We start from the raw sequence: 21147 nt of genomic DNA, 5'->3' as shown, positions 1-21147 counted from the left end.
TGCAAGCAGGGACCCAGCAGCAGCGCAGGGCTGTCCTCCTTGGCTGTGCACCTCTGCCGCAGGACAGGGAGCCGTTTCCGTGGCCAGCTGTGGCTGTGCCCACATCTGGTGGGGAGGGGGCGGCTGCCAGGGAGCCCTGCGGGACACCCAGGCAGAGCGATCCTGGCGGAGCAGCGGTAGCGCTGATGGAGAGGGGACGTGCCGGTGCTGCCAGCACCCTGCCGCTCGCTCCAGGTTATCCGAAACCCAGCTGAGATGCAGAGCTCTGTGCCTTGCACAAAGTGTGTGGCTTGATCAGCCCTGTGAAAGGTGAAATGCCTCAGACGTTTTGCCACGAGAAGAAGAGTAATTCTCACCCTGTGAAAGGTGAAATACCCCAAACATCTTGCCCCAGGAAGACAAATTCTCACCCTAAGGACTGCAGGATGCTTGATGTGAAGCGTGCAGACGCTGCATGGCTCCCCAGCCGCTTCTTGGAGGGGTGGACTGCTATTGAAGTGGCTCTAACCTCAGGTCTGAGCAGTGAAATGCAACAATTTTAGTGGGTACAAACATACCTAAGTCTTTCCTGCTTTTGTCCTCCTTCCCCTGCAGAGAACGACATTTCTTATTAACTCTCCTTGCACGGGGAGGCAGGCTGGGCTTTCCCCACGGTCCCGAGGCTGGTGGTGCAGTTGGGCACCCATCGGGAGCGAGTGGCATGGGGTTGTCGAGTTCAGCAGCTGTAGGAGGATCCTCCTGTGATGTGTTCAACATCCACCCATCTGCCGTGTGGTTGCTGACGCTGTTGACTTGTGCTTGATAAAAATCTGATTGCAAAAATGATTCGGTGGGGGGGGGGAAGGGGCGGGGGGAACTTTGCGTTAGAGCAGCAATGACTCAAAGCTATTTCTGGGAAGATGAGGGAGATGTTGGCATTCTCTGTCATTCCAAACATATTTAAAAGCTGAAATATTTGCATTGTTCACGTTGTCACAGTGCAAACACTTCTGGCTGGATTTCTCCTTTCCCCTGCTTTCCTCCCTGCTCTGCAGATCATTTCCAAATCGTGGGAGGATGCGTGTGAGCGTGTCGACCCCTGCTCACCTGCGCGTGAACACACACGTTCGGGAGCGTGCGTCTGCCTTGTGCAAGCAGTCTGGCTCTCGCGGCGTGCCCGGGAGTTCATTGCATCGCCTGCTGCGAAGTGGCCATGCCAGGATGGCTGCGAGGGCTTGTCAGCAGCCTGTGCCATGCACCAGCTCGGGACGGGAAGCCCAGGGAACAAACAGCCAGAGGAGTGTTGTATCTGGAATGGGATGCTCTGTCCCATGCACGGACTCATGCTGGTTTCATTTGAAAAGCAGACACTGTTAGGCATTGCGTAGTCCTTGTGAGATGTTTGGCTCCTCCAGCTAGCCCTGGGGCGGGGGGGTAAAAGGAAGGAGCACTGAGGTCGACAAGACAACTGATTTTATTCCATTTTTCAGCTGAAGTTCCTATGGCCGAAGAACTGAACCGTGGCCTGAGAGACTCGGGCATGGCAGGGAAAGCCCTCGTGGGCTGCGGAAACGCTCCGGAGGCAGGATGTAAAAACTGACCTTGACCTTCCCCGAGCCGCCTGCAGCCCGGCTCTCCCCTGCCCCAGCTGCTCCAGCCTGCGGTGGTCCCCGAGCCACGGAGAGCGGGGCCGAGGCTCAGCACAGCTGGAAAACCGACGGGCAAACTAACGGTGCCTCAAGCGCAGGTTGTTGTTTCGCACTTCTTCAGCTCATTTGTGGTGATCGACATCCAAAACAACCTTTTAAATTGCCTTTCAAGCCATAGCGGTGGAGAAGGGCGGCGTGATAAGGCTGGCTGCTTCTCGGGAGCCTGCTTCATCATTTACATAATTGGACTTTTCTGTTCCATGCAGTCAATATTACAAGGCTCGCGCAGTGCAACATCTCACCTGATCTGCTTGAGGGAAAGAAAGTCCCTTGACTTTGTGTGCCTCACCCCTGTAATTGGAAGAAATATTGCCAGTTTTTTCTGCTTGCAACAGGGCAGCGTTGCAAGCTGGGTGTGCTGTGTGGATTCATGGAGATTTTCTTCTCCATCTTTGAAGTGCTTGTACATGTTATATGTATCTGTTTTTTTCTTTAATAGCAAGGGTTCTTATGTGCCCTGTTATGTCCTGGAAATACAGGAGAGCAAAGCTAGTTTGCTACTTAACTTTGTCAGTCCTCAGGTGGGACTTAGGAAATGGGGTTGGTGTGGCAGGAACTGGCAGCGGTCTCCTGTGCGTTGCTCCAGGCGCGGGGATGGTGCAGGCTGAGGAGGGCTGTGCCAGCCACCGCTGCTGTCTGCCTGCAGTCAATCTGTTTTTGCACATTCGTGGCAAAAAGGAAACTCCCACCTGGAATAAATTTCCAGGAAAGAGTTCAGTCCTGGTACCAAGAGTGATGTCCTGGCTATTTTCTTCTCCCCCTGCAGCTTCAGCCTGATCTGGGTTTCTTCTCTTCCCCTCATCTTCTGGGAGGGGGTGTGGGTGCTGCCAGGCACGGAGCGCTGCTCCAGCTCCCTCCTGATCCAGGCGTGCTCCGGGATATAGGGTCTGTGGTTCCCCCTGCTTCCACGTGATCTGGCCGGTTAGTGCAGGCAACAAAGCAGCAGGAGGTTGTTACCCATTCGCAAGCACGTACATCTTCTTGCAGATGAACTCAGCCTCCCTCCTTGTTCGGCGTCCCTGCACACCCCTCCTTGACAAGGGTCTGCCTGGGGAGGGTGAGGGATTTGGTGGGAGCAGCTCGGGTGTCTTCTCCGTGAACATACAGCACCGAGCACGTTTTTGGTGCTGTACTTTTCCGTTGTTATGAAATGCAGCCCATCCACAGTTCTGACTCCGAGAATGAAAGCCAGTGAGTTGTGACACCGATCAGATTAATTTTGCATGCTGTGTTTTGAGGAGGAGGGTATTTCATGCTAAATCCTTCCTTCCCAGCACTGGGTGGAAAGCCGTGGAGGAGACGCAACAGCAATCGATGGTGTTTGCCTGCTGCTGCTAGAGGGGATGGAGTGGGGGAGTGATTTCAGAGATGGATTTGGCAGAGACAAGTTGCTGCTCTTTGTGCCTGTGGTGATGGAGCTGTAATAACATATTGAACAGGCAACAGCCCTTGCTAAAGCTCCGTGACTTCACATCCGTGCTTCGTGGAGCCTCATCTCTTAACAACACCCTCAGCATCGATAACGAGAGAGGAGCTGTCGAGTGCCAAAGGGCCTAGTTATAGTCGCTCGCTGAAAACCTCCGTTCTTTTTGGACCCAAACCTGCTTTTTAAACATAAAAACTCTTTGGCTGTGTTTTAGGCAGAGAACATTCAGAGGGTTTTCTGGCTTGCTCTACCACGAAATGCTTTGCAGCTTCACGCTGCATGGGGGGGCCAAGGGGCGATGGACACTGGTGTGCGTCAGGAATGCTGGCTGCGTGCTCAGCAAGCGGAGAGGGGTTGTTTTAGGACAAGCTGACAGGCCCTTGGCTTGTTCTGCTGCTCTCGAAAAATGTAATTCTAATTCTTGGCACCTTTTTCCAGGAGGATAAGGAGCGAGAGCGCGGTGGAGCCTGCTCCCTCTGCCCTTGGAAATGGGCTTTTACCCAGAGGCAGAGCTGGCTCGGGGCAGGAGCGATGTGCTCTGTCCTACCCCCACTTTGGTGAATCGAAAGCAGAAATTAGTGGGGGAGAAGCAGCGTGGGATGAAATGACCTGAACCACCTCCTCGCAGTCCCGACCTAGATCTAGTTACTCTTTGGTCACCTCAGCCCTGTGACCGAGCATCTTCTGCACGTGCCAGTGTTCAGCCCAGCTTCTACTCGTCTTCATCCCGGCCAAGGACTGGCAGCCCCTTTCACCCTGCACCCGGTACCTTTTCCTGTGGGATGCAGGGGAAGAGCAGAGCGCTGTCCTCTGGCAGTGCCAAGCAGCAGCAGAGGAGGTGGGCAGCAGACGTGGGGTTGCCCGGTGTGCGGTGCCTCCGCCGCATCCTGAGGGGTTCCCCGGGGCTGCAGAGCCCGCAGCACCCCACTCCAGCGCACGCCGGCAGCGGGTTTCTGCGCTGCCTTGGCACTTTATCATCTCCTCTGCTGCACCGTAATGCTTCCTAGGCTTGCCTTTGAACGACCTGCTCTGATCGCTGCCCTGACAAGGGACATGGCTGATTTCTCTCCTCCCTGCACTGTTCCCCAAGGAGCGGCAGTGATTGTTTCTGCCTTCTGATCTCCGCGTTGGATGCTGTCGTTCCCCTGGCTGCTTAAGAAAGAACCATTGCCTAGTGCAAATCAAGCCGTCCCACATGGTTACGCGACCAAACCAAGCGCAGGCTTTTATTTCAGGCTGTTTTTCAGGTCTGTGTTATTTTATCTCATGCCAGCCATCACAGGTATGACGTAGAGCAGATTGCCCCCAGCAGCTAATGTGTTTCTGCCTCAGCAGCAGACAGAGTGACAGATGTAAACACAGGAACATTACCATCTTTCAAACACTAAAAGCTACGAAAGAATAGGCAGGTATGTGTATATAAATATATAGTGTGCATTATATTAATGGCTTTCAGTATATTTGGAGAGGGATTTATAAATTCATGCATCCATGAATGTTTCATGTGTGTATACTTTTTCACAGGTTTTTAAGTAATTGAAAAGCCTACATTTTTATATATATACACACATATATATATGCTGCTTCATATACTTGTAAGCTGTTTTTTCAAAGGCTGCTTCTAGCTGTGCAGTTCAGTGATCCTGCCTTCAGCAGCCGCATGAAGAAAGGCTTACAGTCTCGAGCAAAGCTAAATATTGATTTGAGTCAATCTGGGTGCACTTGGAGACATCACTAGTGTTCATGAATACAGCATAATCGCTGATTGGAGTGGGGAAATTTCATCATAAAGGCCCCAAAAGGGAGGTTTATTATTGCTTTCTTCCAAATGCCTGAATTTTATTAGCTTCAGTCATTCTTGGCAGGGCAGTGGAATGGGATTTTATAGTTAGCAAAGGAAAAGTAAACACAGTAATCATTTCACAGCCCTGTGCCTGCCAAACCAAGATGGAAATTCCAGCCTTGGTGGGAAGCTGCTGCTTTGCTAACAGATAATAACAAATTCACTGTGGGCTTATTCTTGCTATGGGAGCTGAGATGTTTGGGGTTTTTTCTGTAACATCCTGGCCTGGAGAGGCAGGGGTGCTTCCCTGCTTTTATGCAGGAACAGCCTGGGCAGAGGTTTGCAGTTTGAGCAACTCCCACAGCCATTCACAATTAGAAGTGGTGCTTCTGCCCTGAGCCTCCGGGAGCTGCTTTATCCTGCGCTCTTGTCGGTGTTTGGTCTTTCCTTGGTCAGTCTTGCTCTGACGGCAGAGCTGAGTGATGCTCGAGGAGTGTCACGTTTGAGACGCTACGATGGTCCCTACACCCCGAGACCATCTCTGCCTGCTGAATGGGGGAAAAAAAATATTATGGCAAAAAAATTCTCCAAATAAATCCAAAACTCTCATGAAAGGTTTGTTTTGCATATTTTTCTGGGCTTGTCGAGGCAGAGGACTTGGCTGCCAGCTCACGTCTGGACCAGCACCCGCCTGCGTTTCCTGCTGCTGGGGGACGTTATTTCCTCCCACCTTCCTGCCCCGCCGGCCATGGGGATAGCGGTGGGGATGGCCGGCACTGCTGCCCCTCTGCCTGCCGCCCCCGGCGCTCAGGATACGGCCTCCTGACGGAAAAGCAGGCGGAGCAGCGAAGGAAATGGCTACTCAAACAAGCAGCAAATGTCGAGGCACCCCCTTCCACGTGTCTGCACAATTATTAGAACAATAAACCATTGAACGCAGCCGGCGGCTGGCTCTGATTGATGGTGCAGCTGACGGTTGCTTTGTACCACCCGTGCTCCCCTGTCAGCACGTATCCTGCGTGCGGCGGTGTGCCTTGCTCGGTGCTACACCCACTTCTTGCAGCGCAGAGCGATGCCTGCTAGCAGCTGGGGCCATGTGTCCTCCCCGTGTGTCCCAGCGTGTTGTCGTAGCACCGCTGCTTGTGGGGTGCTTGGAGTCATGGCCAGTGCACGCTTTGTATGTCCGGGGGGCTGCCCGGCTGCTGGTGGATGCCTCGGGCAGTGGAGGGGCAGGCGGAGGCGTTGTCCCCCCTGTGTCCCATGCACGTGTTGGGGACGGTAGGGCCAGCACCCCCTTAAAGGGGAGATGCCAAAATGAAGGGGGAGTTAAACAGGCTTCAGTGGCTTGTCGAGGACAGATGCGGCCACTAAAAGCTTCAAGCCTGTTCTTTACGTTGGTTAAAAATTTTTCAAAAGCATCTAAGCATCTGTGGGCCTTGTTTCGTGCTTAAACAAGTTTTCCAGTGCAGCCACCTCGACATGGAAGTCAGATCGGCTTGGATTCCTGATGAAAAAGTTGCTGGTTTTTTTGTCTCAGCTGGTGAAGTTCACAGGTCAGATTCACCGGCGACCCCCTTCCAGGCCGCTCAGTTCGTATCTCATGTGCGTGTTTGAGTCTCACAAGACGTGTACGTGTGTAGTGAGGTGTTCTGACAGAAGTAAAGAGACTTTACTGATAAAAATTGAACTTTTGGGATCTTACCAGATTTTGGGGACAGGGGAGGTCTTTGGTGTATTGCCATTACGTCCAGTTTTCTTGCAGTCTTAGAATTTCTGTTTTTTACAGATGAGAGGTATCTGATGTCCCGCTTTATATACCCGAGAGCACAGCTAGAATGAACCTCTATGTTAAGTGACCTTAAAGACATTAGAGCAATGAAGTAGTGGCATGCAGTTGGTGAGGGGAGCTCGGTGGATTGCTGTAGGAGCAGTAACTTCTGTTTTTCGAGCTGACACAGCTGGAAAAGGAGCTGCAGGGAGTGAGCAGGAGTTCAGTGCTGGGACCCGTCAGCCCGTGCCCGATGCGCTGGGAGTGCCCAGGGGAGTTGCTGGTGATCCTGGCTTGGGGCAATGGCTCTTGCATTAAGAGGAGGTTTGGGTTGGTCCCACAATGCGCCTCAGCCACCACTCAAACCATCTTGGGTCTTGCTTGCATTTCCTTTCTCCATCAGTCAGGCTCCTTCTCAGTTGGCAGCTCAACCTCCAGGATTTGGGGAAAAATAATTTGGGTGCTGGTTGTGCAGGGAGAACGGAGGGAGGGAGTGCGAGCAGCCTTTAGGTATATCTTGCTTGCGGCAGTGGTTAAATAGAGCTGTCTTCATTCGTTCCCTTCCTTCTCCTCTAAACCTGATGCCCCTTCAAGCCGACTTCCCGACATTAATGCCGTGTGCCGCTCCTGATCAACTCCCTGGCAAATCCAGCCTCGACGGGGCCGCCCGGGTGCTGCCCTGAATGGAGCCCCCTTTGGATTTGTGTGGCTGAGGGGTCCCTGCTCGCTCCTCTGCCTCCTTCCTCCTCCCTGGCAATAGGAGGAAATTTAAATGTTTCTGAAGAGCGACATTTCCATTTCAAAAGCTGTTCGCTCAAGTGCGTCTGGAGTGCGATTTCTCTCCCCCCCACTCCTCTCTGAATGGGAGCTTTAGAAGTCTCATTTCCTCTGCTTGATAACACCAGGCTGAGAAGGGCTTTTGTCTTTTCATTTCCCCTCAATTTTTTATTTTTAAATAAGTGAGGTTTTTTAGAAGCTGCTGTGGTGGATTTTCCCTCCCCCGGGTTCGTCCATGTGCTGGAGGATGCACCTGGTGTCACCCAGTGAATGAGCGGGAGCTTCCTGGGGTGCAGGGCAGGCCCTGCTGCCCGGCCGGGGGGCTCGGGAGCTCGGCCGGGCAGGGGGCTGCTCCTGCCCTGCCCTCCCTGAGCAGGCAGCGCCTGGCAGCACCCTTTCTAGCACCCCACTAAGGCTCCTGCAACCGGAGGAGGAGGTTTGCTGGGCGCACCCAAGCTGAGGAGCAATGGGCTGCTCTTCCCGGCCATCCCGAGCCCGTGCGTCCTAGCGCCCGTGGTCAGCAGTGGGTGTGGGTGGTGCTGAGCCTGGCTCAGGATCTGGCCCCGTGTTTGCAACATAGGACGCTGCATATCTTCAGTCATGCTGACTTGTTGCCCTCCTGTTTTTTGGCTGGTGTAGCTGTGCCAGTTGGGGTGAAATTGTGGTTTGTTTTGTTTTTTTTTTAATGCAATACTTAGCGGAGGGCAGATGCAGTTGCCTGGCTCCCACCTCTGTGGGACTGATGCGTACTGATGCAGGCACTGTCACACTTGTGCGATGGCATTCGTGCTGGTCACTTGAGTATTGTACTAGTATAAAAGTAGGGAGTTTTTTCTGCAGAGGCCTTTTTTACAAAAGGCAAACTCCAGCATGCTTTTAGCATGGCATCTAGGGCTTGAGAGCTTTCTACTTTCTCGAGGACCAGCTGGGATTTGGCAGGGACTATTTCAGCATCCTCAAATCAGAGGCAACGCGCCTGCTGGGATTAGCGTGGACCTTAACGCTGTGTCCCTGCCCGGTTGGTGTGCTGAAAAGGCTCGGACCTTGCTTTGCTGCATGTGGCAGTTGAAAGAGGATGGGTGGTCTTGCAAAAAATAAAAAAAATAAATAATATGATGGGAGGCTAAAACTTTCAAAGGCATGGAGTAAGTGTTATGTTCCCCTGAGGTTTGTCGGGTTGGGTGACAGCGTGCTTCCCGGGCTGCTGGAGGAGGTCTGGGGGTTGTGCAGCAACTGCCTGCAGCCCCGGGCAGGGGACCCTCCTACCTAAAGAAACTCCCCAAGCAGCAGGCGCGGGGAGAAATGCGAAAGGGGAGGGTGACAATTACATGGGTTAACGTGTCGCCATGTCCTGCGTTTCCGTGGAAGTCCATGGCAATTATTCAGAGGTTCCTGTGAAAGCTGCCTGAACTCGGCTGGTTCCAGGGAAGGGGAGGGTGGTTTGAGCCCCAGTGACCGGCTGCTTTGCTGGGAGGAGTGGTGGCCGGTGCTGCAATGACCTCCCCCGTTACCTTTAAAATCTGGTTCTGCAAAGCCGGGAGGTGCTAACCCTGCTGCCCTGGCCGAGCACCAAATTGGGCAATTAAAAATTTGCCTCCCTGCCTTCAAGCTTAATGTAATCGGAGGCATTTTTCACAGTTTGCTCCTTTTTAAGAGACATCAAACAAGCGCTTGCCTCCCTTGTATTTTGTTCGTATGCCTCCTGAGCGTTTCGGTGAGCTCGGGGCAGCCCCCTCCTTTTGGCCTCCGTAAACCCGAGCGATGTCTTAGTCACTTGGGTTGCGGTTTTGAATATCCTGGTGCAGGATTTTGACGTGCTCTTAAGCCGATGGGTTATGCGCCTCGTGCCTCTTTCATGCAACCTTTGCCTCCCCAGCGCTGTAATTTTGTGGTTGTTTTCCATTGCTGTAAGCCAGCGCTGTTCCCCAAAGAAGCGGTTTTGCTCCTCAAACCGAGGCACCGATGCTTTCCTCCTGGCTCCGGCCGTAGGGTGAGCCAGGTCCCTGCCGCGGTGCGGGAGGAGGCTGCGGGCAGGACGTGCCTGGCAGGCACTGCCACCATCATCCTGTGCCCGGCTCTGCACGGGCTGGCAGAGGGCAGGCTGCGAGGGGCTCCTGTGCCTGCTTGTCTTCCAGGTTAGCAGAAGCCCTGCTTGTTTCAACAGACAGGTTTGGGTTTGCGAAGGGGAGATGGGGATTTGGGGCTGAGATGGTGTGTTGCAGGGACGATGATGTTCTCGCAGCACATCGTTGGGTGCAACGTCAGCACAGGTAAAATGGTGCTCTGGGTGGCTGCTGGGTGGACAAATTATTAAAAGAACACTAAAGTTGCAAACAGAGGAGTAGAAGAGCTTGCTGCTCTGCAGGCTTCCCTGACAACCTTAATTTCTCCTCCCCATTATTTGCTGAAAGCATCAGGACGCTGTCTTGGCTTTACACGACCCTCCGTTCAGTGCCCAGGACGGCCTCCATCTCGTGCCGAGCGGGTTGCTGGCTATTCTACTTCACCCTTATCATTTGGTGGGTGGTCTCAGGCTCTACCTGCTGTCCAAACCACGACGCCTGCAGTTGTTCACGGCTCTTTTAGGGCACTTGTTGCTGTTGGCCCGAGGCGCTCCACACGTGCCAGTAAGGTCCTTCCAGCTCAGCCCTTTCCTTTCCTTTGCAGGAGTATGGGCAGAGCGTGGTACCTGACCTGGAGCTCCTCAGGACCCCGCTCCACTCGCTTGCTTGGTTCAAAGTAATTTCCCCTAGGCAAGCACCAAAATGGGATTTTTATTAATTTTTTTTTTTTATTATTTGGACGCTTTTTCCAGAGTCAACAAAAGGCGAATCACTGGCACAGAGCAGTCTTGCCAGATGTATCAACTGCGCCAAAGATGCTCAAAGAAAAGGTTCCCAGAATCTTTCTGAATGTTGCAGAAAGGCATATTTTCCTGTAAACTTGTTCTTGGAAGCGGCAGAGTTGTTTTGGCTGAAAGTTACTATTTAGAAAGAAGAAAAAAGCCTAAAAGTGCCTGAAGCAAATATTCAGCATGGAAAATTTCAGTCCAGACAGTTAATGTTTTAACAAACTTAGGGTCAACTGAAAATCCAGTGATGCAGAATAGGCAGTGTTGGGCAATTCTTAATGAGAGGTGGAGCGATTCGCTCCTCTTTGTAGTGAGTAGATGGGTAGGTGAGGATTCATCATGCCTGCAAAGTCAGTAGGGAACGTATGCGTTCAATGCAATTATTATCCACTAATGGGGAATCGCAAGTAGGCGCAAAGAAAGGCACAACATCCATTTGTCGGTATAATGCCTTAAGCTTCGGTGGGAGTTTGCCTGAGTAAGGTTTTCCGGATTTGACCCGTTGTTCTAGGCTACCTCTGAGTCCATAAGCTGTGTTTGCTGCCGCTTCTGTAATATCCTGCGATCTCGAGGTCCAGAGGCAGCATCTGTTAAGGATAACGCTGTAGAACGGCTTTTTTGAGCACAAGCAAGTTTTGCAAGACCAGATCCCAGGCTTTGGGTAGCGCATTTAACTGCAACACTCGCTGGCGAGGTTTTACCACCCTCGTAAATCTTCTGGTGGGGGTGGGGAGGGAGGGTCAGCATTTGGTACTGGTTTTTCAGTTAAATTGCTTCAAGCTGTTGAAACATTGGGGAAGTTTTTTGACCTACTTTTGTGCAAGCTTAGAAATTGTTGAGATGTTTTCTGCCCTGGCTGCGTGGAATTCAGCTGGATTACAGGGGAAAGGAATTTCGTAGGCCTTTTCATAAAGTCATAGATTTATTTTAAAAAATAAATAAATAAATTTAAAAAATCAGCTTTGTCTTCAGACAGCTTCTTGGTCTCCAGCTTCATGAATTCCCATGAGAGCACGCACTGGGCTGCATCCAGTGCAAGCGACCCCTGTTTAGCTCGGCCCCCCCTGCCTGCAGTGCCACGGAGCGTGGGGACGGAGGAAGGAGGTGGGTGATGCCGCGGTCCCACGCGTGGCATCCCTTGGGCGCACTGGTTAGCCTTGCACAGGGATGCCCGTGTACTCGTGGCTGGTGAACAGCACCATAGGTGCTCCCCGGAGTCACGCCGCATACACCAACACGCGCATCTACATCCCGCTTCGGCAGCTTCGGCAGCCCTTTGAGAGGCTCCAGGGACGCAGCCCAGCCAAGAGCCGGCGGTATTTAAGAATTAAAACCCCGTTTGAAGGGTTGGGCTGCTGAAAGAGCTATTAGCGCAGCAGATGGTCACGAACAAAAGAATTGCAATAACTCGATGTACTTTTCACTGCTCAGGCTCTCTGACTTCGTACTTGCGCATCTCCCTGGGGGAACGACGTTAGTTTTCAGCCTCTTTGACTGCAACCCCCCTACCCCGTGAGTGCTGCTGGTACGCCAGAATGTGTTGGACACTTTTCCAATTAAAAAAACAATCCTTTGGTCTCTATTTGGCCCAATTAAGGCTTTTATATGCCTGTTTTTGCCTTAAAACTTGATGGATGGAGGTGTGAGGTGTTGGCTCTCCTGCTTGGTTTTCATCCCGGGGTGTGTGCGAAAGCCCCGGGGCCCTGCGTCCGCTGGAGTGTGCGGTGCTGCTCAGCCGTGGGCTGCTGGTCGGGGAGGCCGAGCTGCTGTCCCTGCTGTCTCGCACCGCTCAGGCGGACGGGGTTTTGGGAGTGGTGTTAGTTGGTGGAGTTCGGCGGTGTTCGCTGGCTCTGTGCTGCCGCGAGCGGCTTGGCTGGTGGAGAATCCTCGCAGGCAGGCCCTGCTCCGTGTGTGTCTGTCTTATCACAAGCCCACCTTTTGTTCTTTTTTTTTTTAGGGAGGAATTAATTTGAGCGGCCCCAGCCCATCCTGCCTGCTTTGGCAATCTTCTCCAGCCCACAAGGACATGAGATGTGCAAGTGGGCAGGAATTGGAGATAACACCTCTTAATCCCTCCTGGTGCTGCAGCAGAAAATGCTGCTGCCAGCCCATAATTAGAAAGTGAACAGACTGTGGAAGAGGTGACGTCGACATCCCCGAATCTCTGTCCTGGGCTTGGGGGAACATCACTAATGATATGGTTTAGAAAGGCAGAGAGAGACCAGGACTTACCAGAGATGATATATAGGGCAAACACCGTGGTGCCGTGCTACAGATCCTGAGGGTCATCCCAAGCAAGCGGCTCCGTTCGCTTGGTACACACTCGTTCCGTGCCGGTGCTGGCTGGGGGTGTGGAGGCTTCGAAGCTCCACCAGTGCAGTCTTGAAGAGGCAGCCGGTGCGGTCAGGGGATCAGAAAGGTCAAAATGCATTTTGTAGCGCGTTAGGTGCAGATGGAGCAGAGCTGCCACTCTGCCGGCTCCCCAGGGTAGGAGGCGGCTGAGAAAAATTACCCTTCTCAGAGGCTGGGCTGCATCCAGCCATAGGTGCTGGGCTGACACGTGGCCCAGATGCCCTGCATCCCACCAGCTTCCGTGAGCTCCCTGGGAGCATTGCGAGGTGGGTCCGTAATGGAAAATGAGGAGGAGGTGATGGTCTGGTGCAGGTTCCAGCATGTCCTGGGACCAGGGTTGGGGTTCCCAGTGTCTTTTCTTTTGTGGACCCGGCTGCCAGCATGTCCGAAGGCAGGGACATTGAATTTGCCCGGAGGCTTACTCGTTCTTCAAGGCACTGATGGGCAGTTGGCTTATCCTTTTCCTTTCCCCTCTTTCTCTCATGTCTTTTAAGCCACAGCCTAATAGCATGTAGCAGGCTTGCTCCATTAACGTTATCTATGTTAGGAATAAAAGCGTGTAGAAGAAACCCACCCCCAAAGCCTGGCCTTGCTCTTTGATAGACTTCTCGGTGATAATTGTTTTCTTCAGTGCCAGCATCCCCTCTTGCTACGGGAAGGTTTATGCAGCCTCTGCCCCCCGCTCGCCCACCCTTGTTATCATACAAATCACATAATAATAAGGCCAGGGATAAACAGGAACTACAGTAGCTGTTAGCCGTGTATAAAAACAAATCACATGGAAACAGTATAATTACTGAGAAAATATCAACTTGAGTAATGCAGTAATTGTTTTCTTCCCTCCAGCAGATTTATTCCAGCTCTCCCAGCTCATGCTGGTCTCGAAGTCTGTGACTTCATGTTAATAAGAAGAATTTCACATTTCACACTGCACTTGTTCAGAGCCTGGGTATGACACTATCTGAAGCGGAGGAATATATTTTGAGCGGCTTCTTGAGAGTGCTAGGAAACAGAGCAGTAGTTAAAATATCTCTATCCATTAGAGTCCACTCCAGGCTCTGGGTGGACCCTGGTCTTTGCAAACCTCTTTTCAACCCATTTTTGGGATTTAGAAGAAGGGCCTCTTCATGCCTTGTGTAAATCTAGGAGCTCTGCTTTTTGGACTTTACCATTGCACAGGCAAGATTTTTTTTTTTGCCTTCGGTTTTGTTTTTTCCTTCCTCTTGCTGCTTGTCATTTTCTTTATTTAGAGAGGTGCTTGTGAAATGACAGTGACCAGTTATTTGAGGTCGAGGGACGTTGCCTCTCTCTATTGCTATAATCGTTTCCTAATACCAGATTATGATGGGTTTTGTGCTGTGACTTGCAGCTGTTCCCCTTACACAGCTTTGCTGCTATTTTACTTCAGATTCTGCAAGGTAAAAAGATAAAAACATATCAGAAACAAGGTTTCCAAAGGGTTTTGTGCCGAGTAGGAGTTTAAAGATGCTCTGTCTTGCCTATTGGCAGATGTGAGATAGTATCTTTTGTTTCACGTGCACAGAGAGAAGTCTTTCTCCCCTGCTATTTGGCAGGCAGCTTGCTTTCCTGTAGAAAAACCTACCCACCTACAAGCCACTGCCACTTCCTCTTCCCATGCCTTAATCTGAACAAGATTTTATGAATACCTAATTTATCTTTTGCTTCTTGTGTTTGTCCTGCTCCTCTTGGCTTGAAAAAAACCCACCAAAACCGCCAAAAAAACCAAACACCACCCCACCCCCCCCCCCCCAGTTGTGGAGAATGCAAAGCTTTCCTGCTGCAGCAAGACTGACCAATTTTGGTGTCTAATGCTGGGGAAGTAAAATAAGACAGGAGCTGCTCTTTGGGATTCTCCAGAAACCTTTGATGTTCTTCTAGGTTCTCTTCTGAACGGATGCTGGAAACAACCAGCTTAGCTTTCCTGTGCCTCTGTGTTCTTAGGGCTGGACGAGCCCCACGTGGGACAGCGAGGAAAGGGTTTCAGTTTGCTCCTTTGCTTTCTGTCCCTTGACGGCAGCAGTGGGAAGGGCGTTGATGCCTCCCGGCTGCACCCAGCAGTGTTCCTCCCTGGCTGGCTTGATGTCCCCTTCAGCTAGAACGGGGTTTAGCAGGGGAGAGGAGGAGGAAGGCACCAGTGAAGGATGCTGGTGTCCTGGGACACGGCTGCTTTGTTGGGAAGCATCCTCTCTTGCCTCCCCTTGTTCCAGCTTTCCTGTGGATGATGTTGCCCATCCCTTACGGAGGGGAATAGGGCAGAGCTCACCTCAGCACAGCCCCACCACGACTGCCTTCGAAGCCAGGTCCCCTGCGGCTGTGCCGGGCTGCGGGTGCAGCCTCCCCAGGAGGGACCTCACCATGCTTCATGACCAACAGCAGCAGGGTGGAGGCCGCCCTGTGTGGTTCTGCTTCCCCATAAGCAGATGCTATTGAGATGCTGAGCGGTGCCAAGGTGGCATCTGCATGCTCGCCACGTTTGGCGTGAGCTACAATATGGCTGGCGAACAACCTAGGGCCATCATCCATGTGCCTTGCTAGTTGGAGGAGCACAGAGGGGTCCGCGCCATCTCAGTGCCACCGAGCTCCTTCGTGTCACCCTCGCTCCCACAGGAGGACCATCCCGGGAAGAGGGCCAGTGGGTAGCCCTGGCTGCTCGCCGGTGGCCGTGAGTCAGCGCGGAGGGGAGGACGCTCAGCACCAGTTGGTGCAGAACAATGTCGGCTTTGTATGTGGGCGCAGGGCTGCTGTAATGAAGGCAGCAAAGTTATGTGAACTTCTTCACTTGTTTGCCTCCCTGCTTCGTTTCCCTCCCCTCCCCAGCAGCTGCAGCGTCCTGGCTGCCCGGCCTGGCAGCGGTTTATGGTTACAAACCAAGCTGCAGCTCCTCTTCCTGCCCCCTCCAGGAAAAGAAATCCATCCACTCACTAAGCAAATGAGTAGATAAACTTTTAATTAAGATGTTGGGTAGCTGCCAGAGAGGAGTGTCCTGGGTCAGGGTAGGCTGTTGGTGTGCCGTGATCCCTATCTGCGTGGCCGATGGCTATTAAACAGCTACTTCATCCCAGGTATGTTCATCAGCGGGGGCTGACCTCATCCAGGCACGCAACTTGTGTTAGCAGGAGATGGGCTCCTTCATTTGGAGCAGGAGAGGTGAAGGGTGCTGTGCAGGTGGGGTGTCCTGGCTCCGGGGTGCTCCTGGGATAGCAGCTCCTTGGGCTCAGCAGAGTCGTTGCCTGGCTGGAGGAGGAGCTGAGTGTTTTGATGTGTTTTCTTTCTGCCCCCAGCTCACGGTCATTAGAGCTGCTCCCTGTGATGGCCGCGGAGGTTATGCTGATCCGTCCGGTCTCTGATTTGAAGGGTCTTGTTGAGCTGAGAGCTTCTTTACCTGGAATTTAAAAAGCTGGTTTTCATCAGTTCAGTCTATTTTTATCTCAGCTGACCTCGCCTATCCCCATTCTCTCCATTTCTGGATGGATGCGTTTGACGCTCAGAGCTCTCCCCAGAATTTAACAAGAGATGGAGGAGGTCCTCCACGAAGGAGGTGGGGGTCCTCTCTCCTTCTGGGGGCTGCCCTCATAGCCCCTTCTTGTTTGGCATGGTTAATGCCACTCTTCTCTCCAGCACGGCCATGGCTGTGTCAGAGGAGGACACATCTGTGCCTACCTTGTTTTTGTGGATAAGATGTAGCCTTGAGCTGGCTGCTGAGATGTGAAGACGGTGCTGCCGGGAGCTCCTGAATATTCATGGGTTTATTGGTCCTGTAGGAATGTGGGTAGCATTGAAGGTGGTGGCAGCCTCCAGTGCTTTGGCAGGAGGAAGAGCTGCTGTCATGTCTGCAGGAGACTAACCTGGTGCTCTCTGGAGATGCTGGAGGTTGCGGAGCCCTGCGGTGTTGTGATCTGGCGGCTGGTACTGCTTAGCCTAGCAGGTTTTTTTTTGGGGGGGGGGGGGTGTCTCAGAGGGCTGGGAATGGGCCAAGGAGCTGTGGCAGCTGGCGTGGGAGGCTGAGAGGAGGATCCAAAGTCTCCTGGGAAGGAGCTGACCTGGTTGTTTTGTGCTCCCCAGGATCGTGGCCTGCCTGGCAAACTGGAGCCGGTGTCGCCTGTGAGCCCTGCTCACCCTGATGCTGAGCTGGACCTGCTGCCGGCCCGGCTGTCGAAGGAGGAGCTCATTCAGAACATGGACCGCGTGGACCGCGAGATCACCATGGTGGAGCAGCAGATCTCCAAGCTGAAGAAGAAGCAGGTAAGAGGCTGTGGTCCAGAGGGGAGCATGCATCCTCGCTTCTGCGTGCTGCCTTACGCCCCATCCTTGCCCATGTACGTCCACAGAGGGGAAGCGGCAGTGCCACAAGGATGGTCTGTGACACGGGGCAGTTCCTGCTGTGCTAGCAGTCTGGAGCTGGTAGTTGCAAAACGAGGGAGCTTTGGAAACCTAGCTTGTGGGCTCTTTTGCCTGTCAGAGTACCTTAAAGGGAGAAAAATCTGTTCCCGGCGACTTGCCCATGGTCGTGCAAGAAGTCAGTGGCAGAGCTGGTGTCCTGGTTTTGGCTGGGATAGAGTTAGTTTTCTTCCTAGTAGCTGGTATAGTGCTGTGTTTTGGATTTTAGTATAAGAATAATATTGATATAACAATAAAAATGTATAACAAATTTATAACAATAAATAACAATAAATGCAGCCTGGGTTGCCAGAGTCGTCCGTACAGCCCAGCGTTGGCACAAGGTCTTTCCTTTTACCTTTCCAGCAATTGCTTCTCCCCGGTGCTGTTGCTGTCACTGTGGTAGTGCTGGGCTGTTGAAAACATTGCTGCGGTGTCCTAATGGCCCTTCCTGTGCATTTAGCCCCCTTCTCCAGGGCTTTGCAGCTCTGCAGCCGTGAGCAGCGTCTGGTCCAACTCCGGTCAGGGCTGTGCCTGAGCCAGGGATGTGAATCTGATCTTCTTGGTTAGGGCTTTACCCCTGCACAAGAGCACTCCCCAGCAGAAGAATCGCCTGCTTGATGTTGCCATATATACAATTACCATAAACCCATTAAGAGATTAAGATGACAAAACCTTGGGGGATGTCTGTGAAAAAACCCACAGACTTAAAGGCTTTCACTTCCTAAAGCAAATCACTTCTCTCTGCCTCTCTTACCGGTTGTTTTATTTCCTTTGCTTGGGGCTGGTTTCTAAACTCCCTGACGGCTGCTAATCCCAAGCTGCCCGCGGAGTGACCTCTCCCGAGGGGTGTGCAGCAGGAATTTGAGAATGGAGCAAAACCTCTTCTTGGGCTGTCGGACAGGGCCAGTGCTCCTCGAGGATGAGCATGCAGTTGACCTTCCTCCCCATCAGATCTATATTTTCCCATACCAGATACTATCCCTTTCTTTCCTCCAAGACAAAGCAGAATGTTTTGGTTTTGTTTTCAAACAATATGGTTTAATTAACGCAAAGGACCTTTTTTTTTGTGTTGCTTTTATCTGCAGAGGTATCGAAGTGCTTAGGGAGAGGGGGCCAGAAAGGGACAGAAGCAGCTGTGCTGGGGGTGCGAGGAAGCAGCCCTGCGTGCTGGCTCGCAGGGACCAAACATTTGGAGCAATGTAAACCACAGAGGTTCCTCTTGCTGGGTTTGGTGGGAGCTGGGCAAAGCCAGCCCTTCCCCTCTCCCTCCTTAGGAAGCTCGACAAAATGTTGGTGTCCTCTGGCAGCCTGGCTGCTGGTCCATGTTTTTGACTCACATTTGAGGAAGGAGATGCAAAACGTGGTCATTTCCCACTCTGGAGAGGGGTTTCCAGAGCGGGATGCGTGCCCGGCACAGCGGTGAAGGTCCCGCTCACGGCAGCCGGGAGGACTGACAGCTCTGCCCATCCACCGCCTGACTTTTTTCAGAGATGCTGAGGAGCTGCTATTGAAGCTGACGGGAGCAGCATATGCTCCTTGCCGTTAAAATCAAGCTGTCCTTCCGTAAGGAAATGGGTTTTTTATTGTTGGCTGCTTGGTTGCTTTATTTCTTCCCTCGGAACGAATTTTACGGTTCTTCCTCCCCACAGAAATGATGCTCTGCTGAGTGGGGAAGAAGGTGAAAGTGGCTGTTGGCAATAAAAGCATACCCTCCCCTCCTTTTCTTTTTTTGTGGGTTTTTTTTTTTTTTTTTTAGCACATGGTGGCAAAGTCATTTGGTAGCAAATCCTGCCCCCCCAACGTGGCCTCTTCCCTCCGGCAGGATCCTTCCCCAGCCCGGTGCTCCGGCAGAGCTGGCACATCTGGGGGGAAGCATTCTGGGGGGGGAGTCCTGTCTGAGATGCTCCAGGAACGTTTTGTCCATCTGTGCATCTGAGCTGTCAGCGCAGGAGAAAGACGAGTGAGGAAAAGCAATCAGCCTGAAACAGATACCGCTCCTGCAGGAACGGGCGGCGGAGCAGGGGAGAAATCGTACGCAGCCGGAATATCCTAATGCTTTTCCCCTCTGTCTTTGGGAGGCCTTCTCAGGGTAATTAAATACATTTGTATGGAAAGGCCGTGCAAAAAAAAAACCCCAAAATCCCAACCAACCCCAATCCACCATCTCTCTTTTTTTGGTTGTTCCAGAAAAGGCAAGGAAGGCTCTGCCTGGACTTTGCAAGAAGCAAACGTCTTCAGCAAGCTGAGAAACCGTCCCCAAACCCTGCGCACCCCTGGCAGAAGGCCACCTCCGTCAGCCATCCCCCGCTCATTCATGCGCCATATGCGCTTAAATCTCTCGCTGAGTCCTCTCTCCCCCTCTTCCTGACAGGGAAGGATAATCCTTATGCATTTATTCCTGGCAGCGGTACCGGGGATCTGAAGGAGAAATAAACTGCTGGGCTGTTCTCGCAGCGGTGCCTGAGCCTCCCTGGGTGCCGAGCTCGGCGAAGGGCTCTCCGGGAGTACAACACTCCCACCTGGTGATGGAGGTGGAGCCGGCTGGGTGGAAGAGCTCCAGGGTTTCCCCTTCCATCTCTCTCTCGTCTCAGTTTCCTCTGTTCTCCCCTCGGCTCTTTGCAAGTGGTTTTCAGAGATGCCCTGTGGCCGGAAGCCCTCTCCTCTCCCCCGGGCAGGTGAAGCATCCCGGCGACGGCTGCCTAATGCACGGCAGCACGGCGGCTGGGTGCGCGCGGAAGGACCCTGGCTTCATCAGGCAGGTCCCTTCAGCAGGGGGGCTGGTATGTGCGGGGATGGGGTCTTCCTGAGATGTCACCCACCTTCCTGCCAGCGCTGCAGGCTCCGATGGCCCCTCCGCAGCGTGTGGTCCAGCCAAAGGGACTCTTACCTGTAGAGGGCACCTCCTTCACTTGGAAGCGGGCTGGCCCGCGGATGCTGCGGGAGCCAGGGCTATGGCGAATGATGGCATCTTGCGTCCCTTCAGCACCGCTGCACTGACTTTCGCTGGGGAGGGGAGGGGGCTTTCAGGCAGCCGCTGCTGGGAGCGGGGAGGGAGAGAGTGTGGAGCTGTCAAGACTCATCTCTCATCCCACTTCTCTCCCTGTAAAGGTCACAGCCTAGCTTTTGTGGCAGACCTTTAAGAAATCCATTTTGTCCGTGTCTGGGAACCCTGACCTATTTTGCTTTGCCATTTCCCACAGCTCCCGGGGTAGCTGTCACGGGCTGAACCTGCTGTGGTCAGGTGTGCTGCCGGCAGACCCTGCCCGCGTCCTTACCTCTACCACCTGGGCCGTTGATGCCCGTACGGTGTTATGCCACAGAGAGTAGAGTTTAATTCTCTACTGTATTTCAGCTATAATTAGATTTGTATTTTTCTTTTAACGAGCTGCTTTTAATGAGCCTCCACTTACTGGCAAACTTTCATTTCCTGATACGCCATGAAATCCTCTTGTCTGAAATCACTTACAACATACCCGACCGCTTTGCAGAATTTTTGTGGGTTTCCAGAACAATGTAGCCAAGTTTCTGACTTTTTTTTTTTTTTTTTTTTTTAACCCAAATATTTTCCCCAAGAGAAGTAGAGGATTTGACTGATCCCTTTTCTGGCTCTTTGGAGTTTTTGGAGTTTATGATGTGGGAGCAAGGGTGCGTGATGGGGTGCCTTGGCTGATCTGAGGACACCGAGCAAGAGCAGGCAGGTGCCTGGAAGCGCTGCTTCCGTGCTGGGGCTGATGCTGAGAACTGCTTTGCAGCCTGTGGTTTCAGCCATGGCTTCTCGAAGAGCTCTTGTCCCCTTTGCAAGGTGCTGTGATTTGGGCCACCTGAGAAGCAGCCGTGGCTGAGAAGAGAAGGGAGCTTTCGGGCTGTTGCATGCGTGGTTGGAGCCTTCGGCGTGTGCCGCAGTGGCGCAGCTCTTTGCGGGCAGGAGGGGATGGATCCCCGCAGTGCTGGGGAAGGTTCCTCCCCTTCCTGGGTGCAGATGGTCCAAGCTGGCCATTTCCTGGCCATCCTCATGCGTGGCTGGAGTAACCCCTAGGTTAAGACCCTGACATGGGCATGCTGGTGCCAACGTGTGGAGCCTGGGCTGTCCTGCCCTGGCCA

General features: G+C 52.8%; 1 protein-coding gene across 12 annotated transcripts in view; it reads left to right on the top strand.

Moving 5' to 3' along the window:
- Window positions 1-21147, top strand: part of NCOR2 (nuclear receptor corepressor 2) — a 257644-nt gene that overhangs the window by 108148 nt on the left and 128349 nt on the right. For all 12 annotated transcript variants that reach the window (XM_072880181.1, XM_072880177.1, XM_072880178.1 and 9 more), the window contains one exon: window positions 16729-16908. In XM_072880181.1, coding sequence (XP_072736282.1) covers window positions 16729-16908 — 180 coding nt within the window. The remainder of the gene's footprint in view (window positions 1-16728; window positions 16909-21147) is intronic.

Source organism: Ciconia boyciana, chromosome 15, assembly GCF_034638445.1.
Source record: "Ciconia boyciana chromosome 15, ASM3463844v1, whole genome shotgun sequence".
In the NCBI taxonomy this organism is placed as follows: Eukaryota; Metazoa; Chordata; class Aves; order Ciconiiformes; family Ciconiidae; genus Ciconia; species Ciconia boyciana.
Note: the sequence above shows the minus strand (reverse complement) of the source record. Positions and strands in the feature narration are given on the sequence as shown.